This window comes from Phocoena sinus, chromosome 4 (genome assembly GCF_008692025.1).
Source record: "Phocoena sinus isolate mPhoSin1 chromosome 4, mPhoSin1.pri, whole genome shotgun sequence".
NCBI lineage: Eukaryota > Metazoa > Chordata > Mammalia > Artiodactyla > Phocoenidae > Phocoena > Phocoena sinus.
The window spans coordinates 130202760-130221985 of NC_045766.1; the positions used below are offsets into that span (position 1 = coordinate 130202760).

Here is a 19226-nt window from a genome sequence, read left to right on the forward strand (position 1 = left end):
CTTTATTCCTGCCCTGAAACTAGATTCATCAGTACCATTTTTTTTTTTTTAGATTCCATATATATGCATTAACATACAGTATTTGTTTTTCTCTTTTTGACTTACTTCACTCTGTATGACAGACTCTAGGTCCGTTCACCTCACTACAAATAACTCAATTTTGTTTCCTTTTATGGCTGAGTAATATTCCATTGTATATATGTGCCACATCTTGTTTATCCATTCATCTGTCAATGGACATTTAGGTTGGTTCCATGTCCTGGGGCATAGGATTTTTAAGTGGCCTTTTCTTTTCTTCCCTCCCTCCTTCTTTCCCTCTTTTCTTCCCTCCTCCCTCCCTCCCTCCCTCCCTCCCTCTCTCTCTCTCTCTCTCTTTTTCATATGCCCAACATTAATTTATCAATTTGGAGAATTATTCTCTCTCTACTCATGACACTGTCCAAGTGCTCTACTCCTTTTCCACAGCAATGGACATGGCACTCAAGCTTGACCAGTGACTATTCTAACCAAGTGTTCTGAGGAACAGGATATTATCCTTCTGTTGGGCTTTTGAGCTGGGAGGATGTATGTTTAGGCAGCTGGTAGCTACTTCATGGGGACACTCCATCTGAGAACGAAGTTAACATAGGAGAAAGCTGACCCAGGAGGTGGAGAAAAGACCGATTCCTGATGTCTTTGTGCCTTTGAATAAATCCATTTCTGAAACAGGAAGCCTTCCGGATTTCCTAGTGATGTGAGCCTGTAAATACTCTTTGTTATTCAAGCCAGTGTTGAATTGGCTTTTGACTCTTGCAACTAAAAGAATCCTAAATCAGATCTAAAACTTTTTTCTTTCCTCTCATTCACACGGGAGGTTTGCCTGGCATTTGGTCCTCTCTTGCACAGAAGGCTTTTGAAGTAAAGACATACACTAAAAGGGCAGAAAGCCACCATATTTAATGGATCATGCAGCTCAGTATTTGGGATTTTTAGAAATAGTTCAATGAGTTTCCTTAATAATTTTAGTAAAAATGTGACCTTAAAATTGAAGCTCATTTGAGAAATGTCAGAAAGGCATTTGGGATACATAGCTTTAGGCCTTTTGATTTTTAACAGGCTTGTGTTCGTGTGTTAATATAGTACAAATGAAGCAGCTGTGGTACATGTGGTACAATAAAGGTACAATAAATACATGTGGTACAATAAAGGAGACCAAAGTTTACAGACCCCAGGTGTTCAGCAATTTCCTTAAATATGTGCTTGTTGTATGAAGGCCAAGAATGTCATGGGTACCACTCAAACATGGGTTTCAAAGCAGGTCACAGAAGAAAAGTCCCACAAGGAACCAGTCATCATGCCTATGTCAGTGTGGAGAGGAGAAGTCCTAATGTATCAGCACTCGAGGAGTCCTATGTTCAAGCTGTGTGTACTTGCTTATTTTCAGGAAAGCATTCTGTCATGTTACATTAATGTGGTCAAATTCTATTTTAGCTTTGGTGCTTTATTTGTATTCAATTTTTAAACTTGGTTTTATAAAAGCCTTAAAAATTTGGTTTTATAAAAGTTTTGTAAGAAGCTTACACATAGTTTTATGCTGTTCTTACTTAAATAACATTATTATCAAAATCATCTAAGGTCTTCATCGCTGTGCGCGGGCTTTCTCTAGCTGCAGCAAGTGGGGGCTACTCTTTGTTGTGGTGCACGGTTTTCTCATTGTGGTGGCTTCTCTTATTGCGGAGCACGGGCTCTAGGTGTGCGGGCTTCAGTAATTGTGGCTCACTGGTTCTAGAGCGCAGGCTCAGTAGTTGTGGCGCACGGGCTTTGTTGCTCCGCAGCCTGTGGGATCTTCCCAGACCAGGGCTCGAACCCGTGTCCCCTGCATTGGCAAGGGAATTCTCAACGACTGTGCCACCAGAGAAGTCCCCTGTTTTCTTTTAAGAATATTATTCACTGACTATGAAGTTGTCCTGCAAAAAAAAAAAAAAAATCAGACTTGAACCTGATCAAGTTTCTGGATCTCATTGTCAATTTACAGGTAATCTAGAGGACAAGAGAGGCATGTTAAATGACATGATGGGGGTGCAATTGTGGGAAACTCTATGGTTTTTAAAACAAATAAATTTCCAAAAACTTAGTTGGAGGTGGTGCCTATAGATTTTTAAAAATGTAAGAATAGTAGGAATCAATTATATATTTGAAACTTGTTTGGGCCTTGATTGACCTAAATGGTAAGGAAATCCAAAAAACAGGGGATACATGTATACATATAGCTGATTCATTTTGCTGTACAGTAGAAACTAAGACAACATTGTAAAGCAACTATACTCCAATAAAAATTAATTAAAAGCAAAAAAAAATACTAAAAACAAAAATGGTAACCCAAAAAAATAATTTAAGACATTTGTGAGAAAACTGGAGGCTTGAGTGTTGTTTGGATGTTCGATGATGTTGGGGAGAGTTATGACTGTGGTGGTTGTTGTTTGGTATGACAGTGTTTTTGGTTGTGTTAAAGACGGGAGTGGTCTCACCGGTTGGGGGGCATGATGGGAATTTTACAAATAATAAATTTATGTTTTCCTTAGGATAACATAAAAACAATAAGCTAAATCTATCTGTACTATAGTGACAAGTTATAAAACTTGGTTTTAGTAATCCTTCCAGATTGTATTCTTGGGAAAGATGCAAATGTTGATATATAAGATAAATATGATTTCTCATAGTCAACAATATTAAAGGAAATTTCATTCTCTCTCCAAGAGCCTGATGTCTAAGTTATTTTAGAAATAGGAACATGTAAGTCAAATCTAATCAACTATATATGATATGCTTATAATATAAAACCATTAAAATTCTACTTAAGGTTAAAAGGCAAAACAATGGCTACACACACACACACACACACACACACACACACACACACACACACACTATATTATTCCAATTTGGGAAACCTTAACTTTTCCTTTGCTTGCTTGTTGGCTAATTCTATAGGTTAAGGGTCTGAAAACTATGGACCTTGGTTCGGATCTGGCCCACTATCTGTTTTGGTGTGGTCCATGAGCTAAGAATGCTTTTAAAATTTTTAAACCATTGACAAATATTAATAAGAGAATAATATTTGGTGACATTTGGGAATTGTGTGAAATTCTAATTTCAGTGTCTATAAATACAATTTTACTGGAATACAGATGTGCCCATTTATTTACTATTTTTGTAAATGAAGTTTTATTGGCATCCATCCATCCATTTATATATTGTCTATTGCTGCTTTCCACAATGGAAATGGCAGAGATGAGTATAGTCTTATCCCTCAGCAGTGGATTGGTTCTATGACCACCCCCCCATACCCAAATCCATGGATGCTTTAGTCCCTTATATAAAATAGTGTGGTACAGCATCTGTATCCACGGGTTCTGTATCTCCTTGTTCTGCATCTGAATCCATGTATGTGGAACCCGGAGATATGGAGGGTCCACTGGAAATGCCACAGAGATTGTACAGCTTCCTAAGTCTAAAATATTTACCCTCTGGCCCTTTATAGCAAAAGTTTGCAGACCACTGGTATAGATGAAAAAACAGGTCCCAGAGATGTAGTCTGTTCTAAGCTCACACAGCTTTTGAAGGCAGAATCATAATTCAAACCTAGACCTTCTAACTCTTCTAATACTGTTGGGTGTGGTTTTCCCTATATTTTTTGCCCCCATGAATTCATAATTTCTACTTACATAGTGCTTATTGTCTTGCTGGCATTGTTGTAAGTACTTTACTTATAAATAGAAATAGAACTCTTCGAATGGTTTAAAGGTTCTAATCCTACTCATACCTCTCTTGAGCTAAGGGCAAAAATGATAGAAAGTTTGTCACTCTGCTATCTTAAGGCTGAAGCGAGCTTGGACTACGAAAGTGGCTCCCAGTCACCTTTAAAATGAAAGGCTGTGGTAGTGTATGATCAGAAGTTCTTGGAGGAGGGCTACCTTGTTTTTGCTTTGGAGCTTCAGTCCTCGCTTTGTGATCTTTCACTGTATTACCCTGACAAGGAGGTTTGGGAAGGAATGGCAACACCACTGGAAGTAAGAATTGCAAAGAGACTTCTTTGGGACCGTGGGAAATCTTAGCTGAGGCCTGACTGGGGTCAGGAGGAGAGGAAGAGACCACTCAAAAGAACAGTGGCATGAGACCATCTCACAGCACACAACAGGTCCTCACAATGCTTTCCCGCCCTTCACTTGCAGTCCGTGAACAAAGGGAAGAATCTCATCGACTGAATCTCTACAGCTTTATTGTGGCGCATCTCATAAGAATTTGCCTTCCCCTCATTAGACCAAGGAAACATGCTAAATCCTTGTACTTACTTGCTTATTTAAGTATTTATTCCCCTGTGTTTGTTTCAAACAGATGTATCTGTGCTTTATAGAACAGCAGGGTTAAGAAAGAACTTTGGGAAAACCACAATTCAAAAAGAGACATGTACCACAATGTTCATTGCAGCTCTATTTACAATAGCCAGGACCTGGAAGCAGCCTAAGTGTCCATCGACAGATGAATGGATAAAGAAGATGTGGCACATATATACAATGGAATATTACCCAGCCATAAAAACAACGAAATTGAGTTATTTCTAATGAGGTGGGTGGACCTAGAGTCTGTCATACAGAGTGAGGTAAGTCAGAAAGAGAAAAACAAGTACCAGATGCCAAGGCACATATATGGAATCTAAAAAAATGGTTCTCATGAATCTAGGGGCAGGACAGGAATAAAGACACAGATGTAGAGAATGGACTTGAGGACACAGTGGGGGAAGGGTAAGCTGGGACGAAGTGAGAGAGAGGCATGGACATATATACACTACCAAATGTAAAATAGATAGCTAGTGGGAAGCAGCTGCAAAGCCCAGGAAGATCAGCTCGGTGCTTTGTGACCACCTAGAGAGGTGGGATAGAGAGGGTGGGAGGGAGGAAGACGCAAGAGGGAGGAGATATGGGGATATATGTATACATATGGCTGATTCACTTTGTTATACAGCGGAAACTAACACACCATTGTAAAGCAATTATACTCCAATAAAGATGTTAAAAGAAGGAAAGGAAGAACTTTGGGGCTGTTGTGAAGGAAAGTCTGACATGTAAGAGTTTTTCTGTGGGGATGGAGTTGGGAGGGATGAATAGAAGAGAGGCAACTGAGAGCAGCAAAAAATGAAAAGTTAATTTTCTCCAAGGAGACTCTGCCCTGCCCCTCTGGGAGAGGTATGTCCACTGGAGCTTCAGACTGTGGTGAGGTGAGATAGGAGCTGGTAAACTATGGCTGTGGGCCAAATCCAGGCTGCTGTCTGTTTCTGTAAATAAAGTTTTATTGGAACACAGACATGTCCATTTGTTTCCCATTTTTGTAAATAAAGTTGGAGCACCTCCATTCAAATACATCTTGTCTGTGGCTGCTTTTGTGCTACAATGGCAGAGATGAGTAATTCTGAGAGAGATTGTAAGAGCTCATTCAGTGTAAAACATTTAGTATCTGATCCTTTACAGAAAAGAAAACTGTTTTTTTTTTTATAAAAACTTTTTTTTTTTAATAAGAACTGATGGTTATAAGAGAAAACTCATTACTTCACCATGGTGAAACATTTCTTTTGGAGATTATAGGCTACCTACATCACATAGCAGTGGAGAGCTAACTTTAAAGTATTGATGAAAATGTCTTTTAAACAATTCTCTAAATGCTGTACACAAATATTAGCACTTCTTGTTTAAATTTATAAAACCCTGGACCTACCCCAGCCCTACTGAGTCACCCCCATGGCAGAGTCTGGGAATAGGTATTTTTAAAAGGCATGAACCCACAATGAGGCAAATGTGGGAAATGCTGGATTGGCACATACCAAGTCGTCCCAAGATGCTTATTGAATTGTACCAAGAAATTGAGATCACGTTAATTGTGATAACAGTCTGTACCATGAGCTGCTGTGTGTATTATAGACCATAATTCAGAAGCAAGTCAAGGGTTCATCATTTGAAAAGCTCCTTGAATTCCATTAAAAATAACTTTCCATGTAACAGTAAAAATCCATTTACTGTTGAAAAGGAGAAAATAAAAAGTTTACATATTGCTTCTATCCAGAGACATAGTGTTAATCTGTTAATATTTTGATGTACACACACTGTCCTTTCTGGATTGAATTAGTATAATTCTATTGAATTCTTAAAATACCATGTAGTTATTTTGGGTTACATTTGTGGGAAGGGATTTCGCTTGAGTTTCAGATTTGTTATCCTCTTGGAAGTGTTTAGATAAAGAGCCAAGAAATACATCACTGCTCCCATGGGAACAGAAGAACTGGTGAATATTATTATTAAAGCCTTGAATTTATGTGATCAGGCTTGGACAGAGCACATTTAGATTATTTAGATGTATTCTTTTTGTTTCTTTCTTGTTGTTGTTGTCATATTAGCCTTTAATGACATCTTTTCCTTTGTATCTCTTTACCAACTGGCATCACCATACCACTGTTGGTGTCATGAGGATGCAGCCACTGACATTGCAGCCCACACAATGGGTGGTCCCCAGGATTGCTGTAAAGGTGCTGGAGAACTCTCTGGATAAAGATCTATGCTGCATCTGTCAGGTGCTTTTGACAATATCATAAGAGGTGATATTTCCATTGTATTTAATGTGTAACTGCTGTGTTCTAGCTCTGGTTGGTTTGCCAAGGGCTTTTATGATCAGGGCAGAGGAGGAAGGTGCTACCTCATTCTGGGCCTTTCCATTCTGAAGGGTCAGTTTCACTGGAATCCAGATGCTTCCAGTTATGGATTTCCTTGGCAATGTCCTTGTCACCACCAGCTTTTCTGAAGTCACACCCATGGGCTGATTTGGGAGCCAGTGCAGAATTGGTATCCACTTCCCCACCAGCACACACAAGATCCACAACTTCGGTTTCCTTGAGGTTGAATTTAGGTGTCACGGTAAAGATGGCTGGTGTCGGATGAACCTGGATGCTAACAGATCATGAAGAAAGTTATAACTTTGTCTCCTTCACTCCAAAAGTTGAGTGTCAGACATCGATAATGAAACAACTCAATTTGATATTTCATATACAGTGCATCCTGGTATAGTGGAAATAGCATGAACTAAAAATTGGAAAACCTGGATCTTATCCGGGTCATTATTCCATAATGATCATTTATCCTTGAACCTTTTACTTAAAATTGTTTGAGTCTCAGTTTCTTCATCTGTTAAATAGGGCTGACATTATTGGCCATGTTTATTTCATAGGATTATTGGGAAGATGAAGATAAATTCTTTTGAGTAAGACTCTTTCTGGGGCTTCCCTGGTGGTGCAGTGGTTAAGAATCCTCCTGCCAATGCAGCAGACACAGGTTTGAGCCCTGGTCCAGGAAGATTCCACATGCCACGGAGCAACTGAGTCCACAAGCCACAACTACTGAAGCCCGTGCACCTAGAGCCCGTGCTCCACAACAAGAGAAGCCACCACAATGAGAAGCCCGTACACCCCAACGAAGAGTAGCTCCTGCTCGCCGCAACTACAGAAAGCCTGTGCTCAGCAATGAAGACCCAACACAGCCAAAAATAAATAAATACAAATAAATAAATTTATTAAAACAAGAGTCTTTTTAATCAGTTTTAATGCAATACATAAGACGATATTATTATCCATAAAATAACATCAAACAGTAATAATAATTCCTGGAAAGATTTGCAGTTAGAAATGCAAATAGGTTTATATGTGAATGTTTTTAATCATCTGAATCTATGCCCCTTATTACTGTGGATAGCATAACAAATTAACCTTTTATTCATTAGACCAAGGAAACCTGCTAAATCGTTTTACCTATTTAACATTTTTTGAGCAGTTTAAGGTTTACAGGAAAAAAAGAGTGAAAAGCACAGAGTTCCCTTCTATTCCCTCCCCCCCCCACTTCTCCTCCCCTATTTCCCCAATTATTAACATCTTGCATTAGCGTGGTACATTTGTTACAATTGATGAGTCAATACAGACAGTCTTATTAACTGAAGTCTGTAGTTTATAACTCTTGGTGTTGTACATTTTATGGGTTTTGACAAACATATGACATATATTCACCATTATAGTGTCACACAGAATAGTTTCACTGCCCTAAAAATCCTATGCTCCCTATTCATCTCTCTCTCCCTCTCTTTAAACCCCTGGCAACTACTGATCTTTTTCCTGTCTCCATAATGGTGCCTTTTCCAGAATGTTGTATAGTTGGAATCATGCAATATGTAGCCTTTTCAAATTGGCTTCTTTCACTTAGTAATATACATGTAAGTTTCCTCCATGTGTTTTGTGGCTTGATAGCTCATTTCTTTTTATTATTGAATAATATTTCATTGTCTGGATGTACCACAGTTTGTTTATCCATTCACCTATGAAAGGACCTCTTGTTTGCCTCCAAGTTTTGGCAATCATGAATAAAGCTGCTATAAACATCTGTGTGTAAGTCTTTGTGTGGACATAAGTTTTAGTTCCTTTGGGTAAATACCAAGGAGTGTGTTGGCTGGATCATAATGGTAAGTACATGTTTAGTTTTGTAGGAAGCTGCCAAAGTGTCTTCCAAAGTGGCCACACCATTTTTCACCCTCACCAGTATTTGGTGTTGTTAGTGTTTTGGATTTTGGCCATTCTAAGAGGGATGTAGTGGAATATCAATGTTGTTTTAATTTGCAATTTCCTAATGACCTATGGTGTTCAGCATTTTTTCATATGATTATTTGCCATCTCTATATCTTCTTTTGTGAGGTGTCTGTTCATATCTTTTGCCCATTTTTTTTTTTTTTTTTTTTGCGGTACGCGGGCCTCTCACTACTGTGGCCTCTCCCATTGCGGAGCACAGGCTCCGGATGCGCAGGCTCAGCGGCCATGGCCCACGGGCCCAGGCGCTCCGTGGCACGCGGGATCATCCCGGACCGGGGCACGAACCCGTGTCCCCTGCATCGGCAGGCGGACTCCCAACCACTGCGCCACCAGGGGAGCCCTGCCCATTTTTAAATTGGGTTGTTTTCCTACTGTTGAGTTTTAAGAGTTCTGTTTATATCTTGGATACCCATCCTTTACCTGGTATGTATTTTGCAAAGATTTTCTCCCAGTCTGTGCATTCTCTGGATACTTGTTTATCTTTAATTATTTAACCTCAACATCAACAACCAACTCTTTTAAAGTTCTACCCTTCTTCAGGTTGATAGCTATTAAAAAGTTTGAACTTTCCCTTCCTGTTTACCATTGACTCAGTTTGCGGTCGGTTGCATCGTAGATGGGATCAAGTCATCAAGCCCAACGGCAGCTCAACCTCAGACCTCACGTTCTTAAGCCGAATCATCGCTGCCATCATCTGAGAGTCGGCTTGTGGCCTGTCCAAGTTGGCTGGGTCCCGGGGAGCTGACTGGAGCGGCCGACATTTTTGCTGACTGGAGTCATGCTATCTTTGCCAGTTTGCTGGAATAGACACAGACACCGATTGGGTCACGCTGAAGACATTCCTGTCTTGTGAAGCAAGTCTGTTTGTATTTTAGGTTTGCCAGGACTAATGAATTAAAACATTTGGACTCTCCACGACTTGCTGTTTATCAATGCCTCTGACAGGAGGAGGGATTTCTTTTGCTCTTGCTTTTTCTAGAAGCATGACAACATCCTGGCTGTTGGAGAGACAAGGAAAGGAGAGAGGGGTCGTGGAGGGAAGTGCAACAGGGAGGCCCCGTGGGACGCCGGAGTCTGGGGGACAGCAGGTAGCAGCGAGCCGCCCTCCCAGCTGTCACTGCTCCTCAGATTGTCAGCGGCTGCTATGCGGCAGGTGCAGCCTGCTCTGCCACTAGGTCTGTACTCCACAAAGGCAACGACCGGCCAAGGCAGTGGCTGGCCCTGGATTACACAAGTGCAGACACTCAACTAAGTGAGGTAAGGCGACAGGTGTGAAAACCCAACTAAACGCTCAGAGCACCAGCAACTTAACCAAAGCTCTGCTACCACCGAGAGGAGGAATCAGTGGCCCATTTCCCCAGGCGGTGTGATGAAAAGGCAAGTTGGTTCAGGGGCTCTTGTGGCTGACACCGTGTGGAACTCAAAATCCACCCAACTTTGCCGCCGCCATCCTTTGGGAGGCGGACAGATGTTCTCTGTTGTATGGAGGGGAGGGACTCTAATTAGCTGTGTTGATCAATTCCATTTCCCGTGGCTGGAAACCCTGCCAGAGATCTATTTACAAAATCCCAGGAGGCAAACTTCCACCTCTTCTGGTTTATTTCTTGGTGCAGGAGAGCATTGGGAGATTTAGCCAAAAGAGGAGTGAAGCTTTTCATCCTCAGATGTTACGATAAAATGGTTTGGTGATGGTACAGGGTGTAACAATAAGATTTTTTTCTTTTGGCTACAACTTTAAGGGGTTTTTTATTGTCTGTTTTGTTAAATTTGAGACAGTCTGTTCTATTCCCTAGGAACAGGTGGCTAACAAGATGGTTGATTCTAAGCAGACGAGACTACACAGAAATGTATGTCAGAGCTAAGATAAAACAAATTTTGAGTCAAGTAACAGTGATTTTATATTACCATTTTCTTGAGTCGAATGTTTCACATTAATACTTCTTTTCTAACTTAGAATGACATGACTTGGAGTGCTTTATGGTTCATTGCTACTTGTAGTGTTCAATGAATGGGCCAAATATGATTCTAACTGGGTGATGAACAGTTGCTGGTTTTTCTCCAAAGCTATACTAGGTGTTTAATATAAGCATGTTCTTTTTTCATATACTGGTGATAAGATGATTCCATATGTATGTATGTCTAAATATATATATTATATGTATATATGCATTCGCTTTGGCTCTATAAATAATTGTAAAAACAAAATTCAGTGTTCTAGACACTATTTTTAGATAGAGAAAAGTTATGGGAAAGAATCAGAAACCTTGCTGTGAGAAAATGTCCTACTAAAGCAGTTCCCAGAATCTCGCTAAGGATAGTTAAAGAGATGATTTATATTTTGCCATTTTTAGAGACATTTTCTTTAAAATATCATTCAGAGTTTTTGGTTTACTGTCTCCATGAGAAGGAAAGTAGAGGGCTTAGGGGAAAGCATGACTAAAAATAGAAAAGTTAAATATATGGATTTAAATGACAAAGATAACTTGTGTTTATAATAATATCTTTTCCTAGACCCATTGAACAAAAATTATCAAATATCTTGGTTAAATTATTATACAAAGAAATTTTCATGTATTTTCACCCACCCCAACCCATATTATCTGTAGCATGCTTTTCCATTCATTCTATCTTAGTTTATTAAATGATAAATTAGTAGGTGATGTAGATCATCAATAGGATGTTTTTAGGATGTGTCTTGCTCATATCACACAACCTTAGAAATGTTTGGTAGATTAATAGGTAGTTAATCAGATATTTAAAGCACATACTATTCAGAATATAACTGGGGGATATTTTAAAATAGTCTTTGGTATTCTTGAAATAATTCCATGATAGGTATTTGTTACCACTCCCAGATCAATAATTCAGATCCAATTTAGGCTTTTGAGTGTGAAAAGATGTCTGTTGCCTTATTAAGACTTCTTTATCCCCCTCAATTAAAAATAAAATACTATATAAGACCTCAAAGGGCCAGGGTTGGACTGGTCAGTGTAAGGGATACTAAAAAAGTCAGGTGGGTGGAGATTTTGCCCCATCTTTTATATTTTGTTCTAGATGTATTTCCAAAGCAAATGTTTTTATAAGCCAGAAAAAGAATTATAAATGGGACAGTTGTAGGGAAAGCAAGCTAGGAGCTAGGAATATCTTTAAAATAAGAAAGCAGTGCTTACTAACTTTCCCCTCTAAGTTCCAAAGGCCTCTGAGTATTCGAGGGGTAATGTTGGGTAAAGTGACAATGGCTCTCTCTTGTCATTACAGCTGGAAGACCAGGAGGAAGGCCAAGGCTCAGGTGCCCACATGATCAGCACAGCCAGGGTACCTGCAGATAAGCCAGTACGCATTGCCTTCAGCCTCGATAATGCCTCAGGTATGCTCTGCTTTGAGGCAAAGTGTTGCCTCCCCAGCCTGCCGCCTTCTTACCATCATTTTTTCTAGTTCCACAAAGGGCATTTAAAAATGCACGCCTGGGGACTTCCCTGGCAGTCCAGTGGTTAGGAGTCCGAGCTTCCACTGCAGGGGGCATGGGTTCGATCCCTGGTCGAGGAACTAAGATCCTGCAGGCTGTGTGGCCAAAAAAAAAAAAAAAAAAAAAAAAAAAAAAAATGCATGCCTGGCATGAGCCAATGATGGGGAGAGTGATTCTTCATCATGCATCGTTGGAGAGTGGCTTCCAGAAATGCCTCTGATGACGCTTCCATCTCCAAACCTTTGGTCGTTTGAGCACATTTCTTCTTCTTCTTTTTAAAAAAAGTATTTATTTATATTTATTTAGGCTGTGCCGGGTCTTAGTTGCAGCACTCGGGACCTTCCTTGCGGATTGGGGATTTTTAGTTGCAGCATGTGGATTTCTTAGCTGCAGCATGCATGCGGGATCTAGGTCCCCCACCACGGATCAAACCCGGGGCCCCTGCATTGGGAGCACGGAGTCTTACCCACTGGACCACCAGGGAAGTCCCTCTTCTTATTTTTTTACTTTTTCCATTTTAGTTTTCTTTTATTATAAAATTCATGGAGCTATAACAATTTCTAATGAGAACAAATTATGTCATTGTTAAAACTGCATGAGGAAATGTTTATTAAGAGCTGGCAGTTGGCTAGGTAATATAAAAATATCACTGTCCCGGTTCCAGCAGCATTTCCTGAAGCCTAAGTTCCAAATGCTGGTTTCTCACTGGTGCTCCCACACTTCCGGCTAGTAAACAGACTTCAGCGGGAGTGATGAATGGGACAGGTGAGGCGGACCTTCTTGAAATAGTATGGTCTGAGGTGAGGCTGCCGTACTTAGAGCCCTTTGTCATGGCTTCCTTCAATGACCTCTTAACACACATACTCAGTTCCACCGTCTTTGACAGGGGACCTCAGGTGGTGTGAGGTCACAGCAGTGAGGAAGGGAAGGCTTGGATCTCTTCCACTGGTGTCATCTTTTGCTTTCAGTCTAATGTCATCTGTTAAAATCACATAGTCATACGCTTAAACAACATTATCATTTAAACCTTGCATCTTCTGAGCATTGATTCCCTCCTTCCTTCCTTCCCTCCTTCCCTCCCTCCCTCCCTCCCTTCCTCCCTCCCTTGCTTCCTTCCTTTCTTCCTTCCTTCCTTCCTTCCCTCCTACAATGCTCCTGTAGGAAGGAATGCTTTAAAAAGTAATGATTGAAAAGGGACAGGTTCCTCCCCAAAATAATGCAAAGTAAGGATCTGGGCTCTGTGAAGTCTGACACTACACAACCCATTTAGACTTTACTATACCAAGTGATTATGGTGGTGACACCTCTGCCCTGGAGTTCCTGGACTATGCAGCTCCCAGTGGAGAATTCGTTCTAGAGTAGGAAGAGGTGAAGCCTTGACTCTTCATCATCTGTTCTTCCAATACTCTTCCCATGGCTGCTGTTATATTATATTCCCAATCAAGGTTGCCTTGCAAGACAATGATGAAGGGGAAACCTCCCAAAAGGCAAACCAATCCGTCTCAACTAAGAAATGACAACTAGCACTAATTGCATTTGTCTTTGCAATAGATCTTCACTTATATTATTTCTGATCTTTAAAATAACCATGCAGTGTAGGCATTACTATTTCCAATTTGCAGAGACAGAGATCGAGGTCCAGAGACCCCTCTGTTAGTGAGTAACAGAGTTATGATTTAAACTCAGGTCCCTAGACTGGACTGTCTGAACTCTTCATTATCCCATCATGCATCTCTAGGAAGAAAAAGGAAGCTATGTTTGTAGGGAAAGAGAGTATGTAAGAACTCTCTGTACTTTCTGCTCAATTTATCTGTAAACCTAAAACTGCATTAAAAAATAAAGTCAATAATTAAAAACAAAACAAGAAAGAAAAGCTCCTTCTTTTTTTTTTTTTTTTGCGGTACGCGGGCCTCTCACCGTTGTGGCCTCTCCCGTTGCGGAGCACAGGCTCCAGATGCGCAGGCTCAGCGGCCATGGTCCATGGGCCCAGCCGCTCCGCGGCACGTGGGATCTTCCTGAACTGGGGCGCTAACCCGTGCTCCCTGCATCAGCAGGCAGACTCCCAACCACTGCGCCACCAGGGAAGCCCGCTCCTTCTGTTTTTATGCATTTCATAAATGCAAGATTTTGAGGAATAATCAGTGCTTGAGTGGCTAGCTCTCAAGACAGACACATGTAAGCCCAAAATCCCAAGGGAGACAGAAGATGTATAATTTTCTTCCCTGTGCTCGTGTCCCACATGAGCAGGACAAGTCCTGTCGCAATTAACAGTGTTACAGAAAAAATCTAGTATATAAAGCTTGTTTATTTCAAACAATATTATTATATCATAATTTTGGGCAACACAAATAAACATATTGGTCCCTCATATTCATTTTAACAAAATTTAATTTATGTACAGAAAAGGACCATGGAGAGGTGGATCTTCTCTTTGGGCTACATGAAAGACTCTTCCTTGAAGTACAAGATGTACAACTTGTAATTAATTTGCCACCATCCTTTGAACCCTCTTGGCCCCTGACTGGGAATTCCTGCATGTTTTTCATCAGTCATTTTCGATTGGTTTGTTCCAGTCTCTTTCAAATGTCCCAAGAATGCCCACTTCTGAAATTCACAGTTTTTGATACAGTAACTTCAAATAAGGGTTGTCATTTATTTCAAGTTAATTTCTGACTTCCAGTTCTACAGAAAGATGCTCACGAAGCCTTATGAAGAACCTTCTAAAATTAAATTTTGTAAAATGATCAATGTGTCCCCATATCTCTCGAAAGGGCACCTAACAAGAGAATCCAAGACAGGAGCTGGGGTTCTGTGTTTCTCCATCTTTCTTAAAGTAATCACCCGAGAGCACTCATCAAAAACATATGTTCCATGGCCCCGCTCCTCCTGCAGTAGGCTTGGACTGAAGCCCAGCAATCTGTATTTTCCCATGCACCTGAGCTTACAAGTGCACAGAAAGATGCCTTGCAGATATCTGGGGACACTCCCTCTGAATTCTCGAATAAGGAGTGTGTGGAGTGTCACACCAAGCAACACTTGCCATCATACACATTATGCATGCCTTTTGAATTCCAGTGCATGTGGTCCATAGACCACATATTTGGGGGAAAGCAAAGGAAAAATCCTAGACTTTTACAATAAATGGGAAAACTAAGGTAAACTTTTAGGGAGTAATTCCTTATTATTGAGTCCATGATAAAAGGAGATGTCTTTGCCTGTGAACATTGACTTGTTCATTTCTTACGAGCCTAATACAATGCTTATTCCTCTGGTCATGTTAGGACCATTTCTTTTCTTTTTTTTAAAATTTTTTTGCATATTTATCTGAGACAATTTAGTGTAGAGGTTAAGGGAATACGGCTTTGAAATCAGTGAGCTGTGGTTTCTAGATCCATTTCCATCACTGTTTGTATGATCTTGGGTAAGTCACTCAACTTTGCTGAACTTCAGTTTCTCATAAGATGTGTATAGTAATAACTCACAGAGTTCTTGTGAGAATTAAATGACACTATATAGATAAAACATGTAGCATAGCACTTGACATAAATTAAGGACTCAGTTAGGCCCTGTGTTTATGATGATTGATTCTGGAAAATAAAGGAAAGTATAAAGCATGAAGCAGCTTTGTGTTTCACCTACATCTCACACTTCTACTTCTTGTCAAGGTAGAGTTTATAGTATAACTGAGATGTAATTATTTAGGGAGTAATTATCCAGTTGCTCGATTGTGGGTACCTCTGCTTCTGCTCTTAGCAGTTAGCTGAGCTTTACTTAGTTTCTATATTTCTAGCATTCTGCCAAAGGCTGGTGATATGTGCAAAGAGAAGTACAATATGATCTCTCCTGTGGGGAAAAATCTGTCCCCCAGAGCAGATGGGAACAGCTTCTTGGAAGATGTAATAGTCATCCTGGGCTTGAAGGCGGGTAGTGTAGGAAAGGTGCCATTTCTGGATACCACATATAAGAAAAGGAAGCTACACATCTTCTAACAATTCTTCTTCCTTTTCCCTTCAAACAGAAAGCGTGAGCAAAACCTAAGTCAGGAAGAGCACAATTTGTTCAGGAAATACTAAAACTCTCTTCAGCTGGAACAGAGGTCTGAACTGTGGAAGAGTTCCTGCCATTTACTGGGCCCCTCTCTGAGCTGGGCATTGTGCTGGAGTCTTAGGTAGAATGTCTATTTTAGATAGCAGTAGACTAGAGTTACCAAGTCAATCTTAAAAGTTCAGTGAAAGAGTTTGGATTTGATCAGAAGCAATAGAGTTTCAAGAGTCCTTGAGCAAGGGAGTAATATGATGAAAATGATGAGTGTTCAACTGAGATAGTCTAGAATGTGGGGAGATGAGAGAATGCAAGGGGCTTTTTATCATGGTACACAGACAAAGTGATGAAAGCCTGGATTAGAGAATGGAAGGGGATGATTGCATTCACAGTACATTTGGAAGGAAGGGTTGAAAGGACTTGGTGACAGACTGACCTGGGAGATGGGGAATTGATCATTGATCATTGATAGCAGAATGAGCCACAAGTTTTCAAAAAGACTGGGGACCTCTAGGGGCTTAGATAAAGGAAGCAAGTCGTTAGGGGGAAAAAAAGCCTTCTAAAATACAATCACCATTTCTAGCCTACCATTAGAACCCGTCCTTAAGTAACACTTAGCTAGCCATAACTCCCAGAGGCAGCAACGCCTGTCTTTTTTTTTTTTAAAGAATATATTTTATTTAATTAATTTATTTTTTTGGCTGCACCGAGAGGCTTGTGATATCTTGGGATCTTAGTTCCCCAACGAGGGATCAAACCCGGGTTCTCGGCAGTGAAAGCATGGAGTCCCTAACTACTGGACCGCCAGGAAATTCCCAGTAATGCTTGTCTTTAATAAACTATGATATGACTGGTATTACCTCCAAACTGGGAATTCCAAAGAGTTGACTTTCTAAATTGGGACCTTCATGAAGTTACTTTTCTCAATAGAAAATGTGCAGAAGAGAAATAGGAATCCCACTTCTTGGGTTATTAGAGACTCACTGGTCCTTCTCCAATTGGAGAGAATTTAGAGTTAGACAGACGTGAGGATTTGATGTTAATTACTTGAGAATTTTCTTTATCTTCAGCAGAGCCAAAATCTGACACATTCTTTTTTTTTTTTTTTTTTTGTGGTACGCGGGCCTCTCACTGTTGTGGCCTCTCCTGTTGTGAAGCACAGGCTCAGCGGCCATGGTTCACGGGCCCAGCCGCTCTGCGGCACGTGGGATCTTCCCGGACCGGGGCACGAACCCGCGTCCCCTGCATCGGCAGGCGGACTCCCAACCACTGCGCCACCAGGGAAGCCCTGGCACATTCTTGTGTAAACCTAGACCTTGGATTTTTTTAAAAAAAATTTTGGTTGTTATTTAGAATCAAGGATAGTGGTATCAGCCTTAGCTGGTAGCTTTCAACAATTTGTTTAAAAATTTTTTGTTCAAGCTATTAGAAATTTTCATATCTGGGCATGAATTAATCATAAGACCTTTAGTTTAAAAAAAACTAAAGACCCACTCTGCTTAAGTAATACTATTTTGTCCTCACACCTCTGGTGTTTTGTGTGGCAGTGGGAACTATGTGGAGTAGCTGAAATAGCTATCCTTGAATCTAGTTTAACTGGGTATCGTGTGAATGTCTTTTTGCATACATGTGCAAAACTGGCTCTCAGCAAAATTGTGATGCAGGTGAAATGTCTCTTGTCATTGTCCCCTTCCTTCAACTTTTTCCTCCCTCTGGTACCTTTTGGTGTTATTTCTCTCTCCCTCTTCAGGGCCCAAAAGTTTCTGTACTCTCTTCTCTTCGCAGTCTCAATCCTTGCTTTTGGGAAAGACTCTGGAAAACCTCATTCACGCTAAGCAATAAGTGTCGAGGTTTACCTTTTTATCTCTCTCAGGGTGTACTTTTGTGAATCAGTAGGAGGTCTAGGGATAAAGTTCCCACTGGAATTCTACCAGCCAACTTGGTAAGGATGGCATTTGGGGACATGGGCTGGGTGAGCCTCTTTGAACTCTCCCAGGTGGCATTCTGTCCCAACTCTGACCCTACCTTTAGGGCTGCCTCAGCATGTACTGATAACAATAAGTTGAAAACCACTCAAGAGCGGGGTGGGAGTGGGGGGGTCTTCTATATTTACATCCTTTACAGAGTTGAGAACCACAGTAGAACTTAATTATCAAATACTATAAAATCAATAATACAGTATCTATAACCCCTTTGAGTTTGTTATTCTGATATCGGGTGAAGATTCTTTGAGATACAACTGGATTTATTGGTTGGAATCTGTTGCTTAAGGCTGTAAAGAAAGGTCAAAAAGGAAATGAATGCTTATGGAGTCCCTAGGTGCTTTTACTTGTACTATCTCATCAATTTAGTATAGGTGATAACTCTGCAGGAAGATGTTATTATACCCATTTTACAGATGTGGAAACATTGGCTAAGGGAGGTTAAATAACTTGCCTCTAATCAAGCAGTTAATAAATAATGGGACGAGATTCAAAGCCAGGCTCTTGGGGCTGTTTTTACTTTATTGCCCATTTGGAGGCAGGATCCAAGTAATAAGAGAAAAGAATGATTGTTCCTTTCAGCAAATGGCTTCCCCAATGATCCTGGGAAATGATGGAGGAAAGTTAGTTCTGATATGTTTTCATAGAGTAGGAAAGAAGAAAGGGAGAGGTAAATTTTATTTAGTGGTGTCTGACAAATAAATATACTTCCAACGAGTTCATCTTGAAGCAGATGTTTCTGGGTGAGGGAGTATGTTTTTAAGCTTAATAAGTCAAAATATTCTTACAAAAGGATAAATCAATAAGATTCACAAAATTATAGCTACAATAATAGTGACTAGATGAGTGTTTCAAAGAAACAAATAATCTGTCTTTAAACTGAATTAGGTCTCTCCATGCAGAGAAATATCATTCAGTCTATTTGATGTATGATCTTGTTTGCCTGATCGTTTTAGGTACTGGTTAAGGTAACATGGTGATTTTTATTAATTATAAACAATTGACAATCTGCTAGGTATCATACGAAAGCTCTACCTTTATCCATATCCATATCTATAGTTTTAAGTTTATGGGCCCTGAAAATTCA

General features: G+C 40.3%; 1 protein-coding gene across 2 annotated transcripts in view; it reads left to right on the forward strand.

The window, feature by feature from the left end:
• Window positions 1-9583: 9583 nt before the first annotated feature.
• The window catches only part of MAP3K7CL (MAP3K7 C-terminal like), a 40194-nt gene continuing 30551 nt past the window's right edge, over window positions 9584-19226 (forward strand). Inside the window, exons 1-3 of one of the 2 annotated variants that reach the window (XM_032631677.1) lie at window positions 9584-9907; window positions 10444-10497; window positions 11909-12017. In XM_032631677.1, the coding sequence (XP_032487568.1) occupies window positions 10462-10497; window positions 11909-12017 (145 nt within the window). In that variant the 5' untranslated portion in view covers window positions 9584-9907; window positions 10444-10461. The remainder of the gene's footprint in view (window positions 9908-10443; window positions 10498-11908; window positions 12018-19226) is intronic. The other variant, XM_032631678.1, reaches the window with a different exon arrangement.